The sequence below is a fragment of the Bos grunniens genome, chromosome 29, assembly GCF_055505025.1.
Source record: "Bos grunniens cultivar Pamir isolate PY7600 chromosome 29, Bosgru_T2T1.0, whole genome shotgun sequence".
In the NCBI taxonomy this organism is placed as follows: domain Eukaryota; kingdom Metazoa; phylum Chordata; class Mammalia; order Artiodactyla; family Bovidae; genus Bos; species Bos grunniens.
Genome location: NC_141193.1, coordinates 21,997,225 through 22,005,252, shown reverse-complemented (window position 1 = coordinate 22,005,252; position 8,028 = coordinate 21,997,225). Strand labels below are relative to the sequence as shown.

Here is an 8,028-nt window from a genome sequence, read left to right as displayed (position 1 = left end):
AGTTCATTTCAGTTGCCCAGTCGTGTCTGACTCTTTGCGACCCCGTGAACTGTAGCACGCCAAACTTCAGGCACCATCTCTCTCCCAGCACAGGAAGCTTCCCTGGGCAGCAGCCAGACGGGGTGTCTAGAATCACCACAAGCTTCCAGGCCCACTGGATAACATCCTTGTAAGTGTCCAAGGGGGCCGGTCCTGTGGGAACATTTCCTGGGCCCACTTGGCTGTGAAACACCCACCGGCAGGTGTGTAAAAGGAAGCTCCTGCCCACAGCCCAGGGCAGCTCTGTCCAGAGTGCACGGCCTCCTCTCACCTGCACACAAGCGCAGTCTGTCCTCACCCTCCCTGGGCACTCTGCTCCCCTGCTCCAGCCACCTCTGCACCTTTCTACCCCCCTGCACCCCCGGACCAAGATGGACAAGCTCCTACTGCTGCTCCTGCTGCTGGGGGTCTTCCCTTTCGTGTTCTTCCAAGGAGTGGGTGAGTCCCTGTGGGTGCTGGGCCGGGGCTGGGGATGTGGAGCTGGGCCAGGCAGCAGGGCCCGCCTGGTGACCCGACCCGCTTGGGAGGGGACAAAGTCAAGGAGGAGGTTGTGGGATGGTTTCACCGGCAAGGATCTGAGGGCTCTTTCTGCTGTCCCCACCCAGACTGCTTCCAGGGAAAGAGTTCAGGTTCCTTTCCAAGGTCTCAGAGCGGGGTCAGTCCCTCCGTGGGGCAGACTAGGGCTGGGGCCCCTTCTCAAGGGGAGAGGATTTGTGCTTTCCTGGGGTGGCCCTATGAGGCAGAGTCAATGGTTGCTCCAGACTTTCCATAAAGACACAGCCAAGGGGCAGTGATGCAGCTGGAACAGGTTGCTGAAAGGTCATCTGGAACCAATGTTTCTGTTACCAGGGACAATATTTCCATTGTCACTTAGATATGTTTGGACATCAGATTCCTTGTGGGGAGCGAGGTATGGTGGGAAGTTTTGTGAGACTGCAACCCTACCTTGGGGCCAGCACAAGAGTCTGGCCTCAGGTGGCTGTATGTAGATGATCTCATTGTGTTCTTCATAATAGCATCATAGCTAAGGGGACAGCTTTAATATTATTTTTAATAGAGTCAAAATCCCTGTGTAGGGACTCCCCTGGTGGTCCAGTGGTTAAGACTCTGTGCTCCCAATGCAGGAGGCCTGTGTTCCATCCCTGGTCAGGAAACTAGATCCCACATGCCACAACTAAGACCCACTGCAGTCAAGTAAATAATTAAAAAAAAAAATCCCTGTGTAAAAAACGCCTGTCCTTACAGAATCCACAGTCATAATATGATGCAAATGTTCCCAAGCTTTAAGAGTATATTGGAAGGAAATATTTAGGATCTTGCTTTTCCCTTGACCCCTTGACCCTACCAGTGTTCTAGCCCACCTTAATATCAGCCCATTTGATTCTGTAATCAACATTTGCTTCTATTTTCTGTAGCTCCAGATACATTATGTATGGTCTGCAAAAATTTTAAGAAAGGTCAGTGTTTGCAGGGCAAAGGCAATTGCACCATGGAACAAGGTCCCGGATGCAGAACCAGAGATTTCTTCCTTTTCTCAGAGAAAGGTAATGCTACGAAGCCAGGTTCTTCTGGCTCCAGCTGGTGCCTCACTCCTGGGTAGGGGCTGTAGTCTGAGGGGCCCTTCCTGGGAGGTGGACATGTCCCTAGTCTGGAGGTCGGACTGGGTGTGTCCAGGGGAGGTTCCGGGTATGTTTCTATGGTGCTGAGAGTCACTGTCCTTTTCTTCCAGGACGATGGAATTTCAACCACACTGAACTGGACTGTTATGATTTCTGTATGTCTTCAAATTACTATATTGGGGACCTGAAGATTTCATCCTTTTGCTGCAAAGGTCGAGATTTCTGTAATAAATATATCGGAAAAGGAAAAGAATGATCAGGTCACTAAGTGCTGATTCCCTGTCAGTGGTGGTGTCCCCTCCCCCTTCTCTTCCTGGCATCTCTGGTCCTGGATCCTTCCACACGCCCTCCTGCCAAGCATGCAGTGTCCTCCTCTCTCCTCCAAGCTTCCCTCTTCACTTCCTTCCTGGCCACTGGCTCCTTCCCCCCAACACCAAGTGCTCTCAACTCAGCTCACCCTTGGTTCATCTCCTGCTTCCTTCATATCTGTAAATCCCCATCCCACCCTCATCCCTCACAGTCACTCTGTTCCTCTGGCTGCCTGGCTTCTGATCCCACCTGCTCAGCAGTGACTGCAGTGTGCCCAGAAAGGAGATGGGTTCCATTTTCTACATCAGGAATTCGTGGGATCAGTGGAAAACTCGGGAAAATGTGTCCACCTGGCAGATGGACAGAGAGACCTCAAAGTCCAAGAAGATACCAAGTACTGACGTCCAAAGAAGAAAAAGTAGGATCATCAGATTTAGATGCTACATACATACTAAGAATCTATCGACAGCTTTGGTGATGAGGCTTACAGAGGTTCTCTAGGGAGTGAGGTGTGAAAGGGGGTGGACAAGTCATTGACACTAGAGGCTACCCAAAGAAAAAGTGGGTGAAGGTCACTCTCCATGGTCCTGGAAGTAGGTGGGGAAGCAGAGAGCAGGGTTCGGTGTTTCCATGACAACGTGCATGTTATTGGCAGAGCGGGTTCAGTGGAGAAGTGGCACAGAAGCCACCTTACAGCAGGTTGAGGAGCGAATGGACCAGGTCAGGAGGACGTAGTGAGGGTGGGCAGCTCTTCCAAGAAGTTTGGGAAGAATTGAGAATTCAGAACAGCATCTTTTATAGGAAGAGCGACCTTAATGAATTTAATCAAAGAAAAGTTTTTTCTTCTTAATGTTTATTTCTTGGTGTTTACATTTGTTTAATGTAAAAATCCTCTTGTTATAACTAGCTATGTATGTTTATACATCTTCTCCTTTTCTGTTCTTTTTGTCTTATCTCCTTTTTTTTCTTTTTCTTTTCTTCTCTTGTTCTTAACATGCTTTTTCTCTTTTATTTTGCCATGCGGAAATGGAGATCATTACTTGTGTTTTTACTGCTTATTTTGATTATTTCCATTCACAATTTAAAACAAATTAAATTGGGCATGCTATATTTCTTTTGAGAAAACAAATAAGAATAAATTAAACCACTTTATGACTTTCATTCACTTTTTAAATATTTGTTTTATTTTTATTATTTATTTAGCTGTACTGGTCTTAGCTGCAATATGTGGATCTTCAGCTGTGGCGTGTGGGAATCTTAGTTCCCCGGTAGGGATTGAACCTGGGCAGCTTGCATTTGGAGCACAGAGTCTTAGCCACTGGACCACCAGGGAAGTTCCATGACTTTTATTTAGTTAAAACATTTCAAAGTCATAAGAAAAATCTTCCAAAAATCCTATTTTGTTTTCAGAATATCAGGTTTAATTTTTTTTTTTTTAATATTTGAGCTGAAATAGGAAGTGGAAAGGAAGACAAATTGGATAAGCCACTGAGGAGCATGGCTTAAGCTAAAACCTTGTTATTAAATGTGAAAGTGTGAGCAACAACTCCATCAAGACCAATGACAATAAAACCCAACTCAAATATTCCAGCCTATATTAAGCTAGGTGTACTTATATTTGGTTCCACCAAAAAGAACTGTGGATGGGTCATGGTGATGGAACAGGATCAGTGAGGGCCTTTTATGATTTTAAAGACTGACTTTTATCACTTATCACCTAATAGGATGGCTAATATCAAAAAACCAGAAAGCAAAAATGTTGGTAAAAATGTAGAGAAATGGGAAAGCTTGTGCACTGTTAGTGGAAATGTAAAATGGTGCAACCATTATAGAAAATGGCATAATGATTGCTCAAAACAGTAAAGATAGAATTCCCATATTATTGTTATTAGTGTATCCTTTTTACCAGCAATTTCAGTTCTGGGTATGTAACCAAAAGGGTTGAAAGCAGGGTCTCGAAGAAATATTTGCACACTCATGTTTATAGCAGCATTACTTACACTAGCTAAAAGGTGGAAGCTACTCATGTGTTCACCAACAAATACTGTAAATGGGTAAATAAAATGTAGTATGCTGCTGCTGCTGCTGCTGCTGCTAAGTCGCTTCAGTCGTGTCCGACTCTGAGCAACCACATAGATGGCAGCCCACCAGGCTCCCCTGTCCCTGGGATTCTCCAGGCAAGACCACTGGAGTGGGTTGCCATTTCCTTCTCCAGTGCATGAAAGTGAAAAGTGAAACTGAAGTCACTCAGTTGTGTCTGACTCTTAGCGACCCCATGGACTGCAGCCTACCAGGCTCCTCCATCCATGGGAGTTTCCAGGCAAGAGTACTGGAATGGGTTGCCATTGCCTTCTCCAAAATGTAGTATTCCAATTCCAAAGAACGGTAATGCCAAAGAAAGTTCAAACTACCCCACAATTGGACTCATCTCACATGCTAGCAAAGTAATGGTCAAAATTCTCCAAGCCAGGTTTCAATAGTACGTGAATCGAGAACGTCCAGATGTTCAGGCTGGATTTAGAAAAGGGCAGAGGAGCCAGAGATCAAATTACTGACATCCACTGGATCATAGAAAAAGCAAGAGAATTCCAGAAAACCATCTTCTTGTGCTTTATTGATTACACCAAAGCCTTTGACTATATAGATCACAACAAACTGGAAAATTCTTTGCTGCTAAGTCACTTCAGTCGTGTCCGATTCTGTGTGACCCCATAGACGGCAGCCCGCCAGGCTCCACTGTCCCTGGGATTCTCCAGGCAAGAACACTGGAGTGGGTTGCCATTTCCTTCTCCAATGCATGAAAGTGAAAAGTGAAAGTGAAGTTGCTCAGTTGTGTCCGACTCTTAGCAGCCCCACGGACTGCAGCTTACCAGGCTCCTCCGGCCATGGGATTCTCCAGGCAAGAGTACTGGAGTGGGTTGCCAGTGCCTTTTCCAGGAAAATTCTTTAAGAGATGGGGATACCAGACCACCTTACCTGCCTCCCGAGATATATGTATGCAGGTCAAGAAGCCACAGTTAGAACTGGACATGGAACAAAAGACTGGTTCCAAATTGGAAAAGGAGTATGTCAAGGCTGTGTATTGTCACCCTGCTTATTTAACTTGTATGCAGAGTACATCATGTAAAATGCCGGGCTGGATGAAGCACAAGCTGGAATCAAGGTTGCCGGGAGAAATATCAATAACCTCAGATACCAGATGACACTACCATTATGGCAGAAAGTGAAGAAGAACTAAAGAGCCTCTTGATGAAAGTGAAAGAGGAGAGTGAAAGAGTTGGCTTAAAGCTCAACATTTAAAAAACTGAAATCATGGTATCCAGTCCCATCACTCCATGCAAATAGATGGAGAAACAATGGAAACAGTGATGAGACTTTATTTTTGGGGGCTCCAAAATCACTGCAGATGGTGACTGCAGTCATGAAATTAAAAGATGCTTGCTCCTTGGATGAAAAGTTATGACCAACCTAGACAGCATATTAAAAAGCAGAGACATTACTTTGCCAACAAAGATCCACATAGTGAAAGCTATAATTTTTCCAGGAGTCATGTATGAATGTGAGAGTTGGGCTATAAAGAAAGCTTTCAAACTGTGGTGTTGGAGAAGACTCTTGACAGTCCCTTGGACAGCAAGGAGATCAAACTAGTCCATCCTAAAGGAAATCAGTACTGAATATTCCTTGGAAGGACTGATGCTGAAACTGAAACTCCAATACTTTGGCCATTTGATGTGAGGAACTGACTCATTGGAAAAGACCCTGATGCTGGCAAAGATTAAAGGCAGGAGGAGAAGGGGATAACAGAGGATGAGGTGGTTGGATGTATCACCAACTTGATGGACATGAGTTTGAGCAAGCTCTGGGAGATGGTGATGGATAGGAAAACCTGGCGTGTTGCAGTCCATGGGGTTGCAGAGTTGGACACAACTGAGGGACTGAACAGGACTGAATATACACAAAGGAATGTCGTTTAGTTAGTTCAGTCGCTCAGTCATGTCTATCACCTGGCTATCACCAACTACTGGAGCTTGTTCAAACTCATGTCCATCGAGTCAGTGATGCCATGAAGGAATACCGTTTAGTCTTAAAAAGGAAGAAAATTTTGACACATGGTTCCACCTGGATGAACCTTGAGGACATTGTTCTAAGTAAAAGAAGCCAGGCTCCATCTTATGACAAATACCGTATGATTCCACTTATGTGAGGTTTCTCAACAAGACAAATGCATACACAGGCACACCTCGATTACCATGCTTCACTTTATTGTTTTATTGTGGTGATCTGGAACAGAAGGAGCCATAGCTCCCCTGTATACCTGTTGGAAAGAAGTGGAATGTGGCTGCCAGGGGCCTGGGAGGTGGGAGATGGAGAGTTATTACTGAAAGGATACAGAGATTCAGTTTTGCAAGATGGAAAAGTTCTGAAAGTCAGTTTCACAACAGTGTGAATATACTTAACATTACTGAACTCTACTCTTTGGAATGGTTAAGGTGATACATTTTATTTATGTGTCTTACCATAACTAAAATTTTGAACAGCAAATAGAGAAATTTAAAAGATGCACTTTTATCCTTTCAGTAAAAATGAAGAAAAAACAATTCCCCCAAAATCCTGCTTTTTGTTATCCTTTACTCTTCACTAATGATTGATGGAAATTCTGTAGGTAATGTAGAAAATTTGGAACATACGAATAATCACAGAAAATAAAATACTTCTGCAGGAGGGCTATACTTATCAACTCGCTCCAAAGAGCAAAGCACAAAAATGGCAAGGAGTTGGGGAGGACACTTACAAGAAATAATCTGGCAAATAATTACTCAGTAGGTGATCAAAGTTAATATCATCCATGATAAGACAGGTTGGTATTATCTACACATAATCCAGGTCTAATAAAACATCACAAAAACCCATACTGAGGTTCCATACTCCTCAAAAGGATTGAATGCTATTTAAAAAAACAGGGAAAGTCTGAGAAACAGCCATAACCCAGGGGAGGGAAGGAGACATGATGAGAAAATGAAATGTGAAATCCTGGAAGAGAAAACAGAAATGAGGCAGGAACCTAATGAAATCTGCATGCAGTATACAGTTTAGAGCTAAATCAATATTTTCTCATTAGTTGTGATAAACTTTTCCTATAAATCGAAAAATATTGCAGAATTAAAAGTTGTTGGAAAAAACCACCCAAACATGTCATTAGAGAGAAACACTGTGATAATTTAATGTATAATGTGTATCTTATTGGCTTTTTCATGGTAAGTATATACACATACACAGGGCTTCCCTGGTGGCTCAGTGATAAAGAATCTGCTTACAGGGCAGAAGATGTGGGTTCAATTCCTGGGTCGAGAAGATCCCCTGGAGAAGGACATGATAACTCTTCTTGCCTGGGAAATACTATGGACAGAGGACCCTGGCGGACTATAGTCCATGGGATCAGTAGAGTCGGACACGACTTAGCGACTAGACAACAATTCACTTGGTTGCTGTATATTTTTGTTTACCAGAGCTCCTATAAAGTTGTTTTAGCCAGTCTCTAGTTATCATTGTAAATTTTCAGTGCAGTTGGATAAATATGAAGGCGTGTGATTGCTGAATCATATGGTAAGAGTATATTTATTTTTGTAAGAAGTTGCCAAACCATCTTCCCAAATGGCTGTACCATTTTGGATTCCAGGCAGCAATAGATGAGACTTGCTATTGCTCTACATTCTTGCCAGCATTTCGGGTTGTCAGTGTTCTCGGTATTGCCCCTTCTGATAGGTGTAGAGTGGTATGTCACTGTGGTTTTCATTCAAATTTCCCTAATGATGTATGATGGGAGCATCTTTTCATGTACTTATTTGCCTCCTGTAAGTCTTGTTTGGTGAGATCTTTTTAAGATCTTGGCTCCATTTTTCAATTGGGTTGTTTGTTTTCTTGTTGAGAGGTTTTTTCGTTGCTGTTGTTTGGTTTTTATTTTATATTGGAGTATAGACGATTTTTACAATGCTGTGATAGTGTCAGATGTACAGCAAAGTGATTCAGTTATACATGTACATATACCTATTTTTTGTCAGCT

The 8,028-nt window shown here is 43.4% G+C and overlaps 1 protein-coding gene across 1 annotated transcript; it reads left to right on the top strand.

Moving 5' to 3' along the window:
* Positions 1–410: 410 nt before the first annotated feature.
* LOC147342254 (uncharacterized) lies at positions 411–3,135 on the top strand. The gene is made up of 3 exons (XM_086385484.1): positions 411–477; positions 1,455–1,583; positions 1,769–3,135. The coding sequence occupies exons 1-3, from the start codon at positions 411–413 to the stop codon at positions 1,912–1,914; spliced, it is 342 nt and encodes a 113-aa protein (XP_086241610.1). The 3' UTR covers positions 1,915–3,135.
* Positions 3,136–8,028: the final 4,893 nt, after the last annotated feature.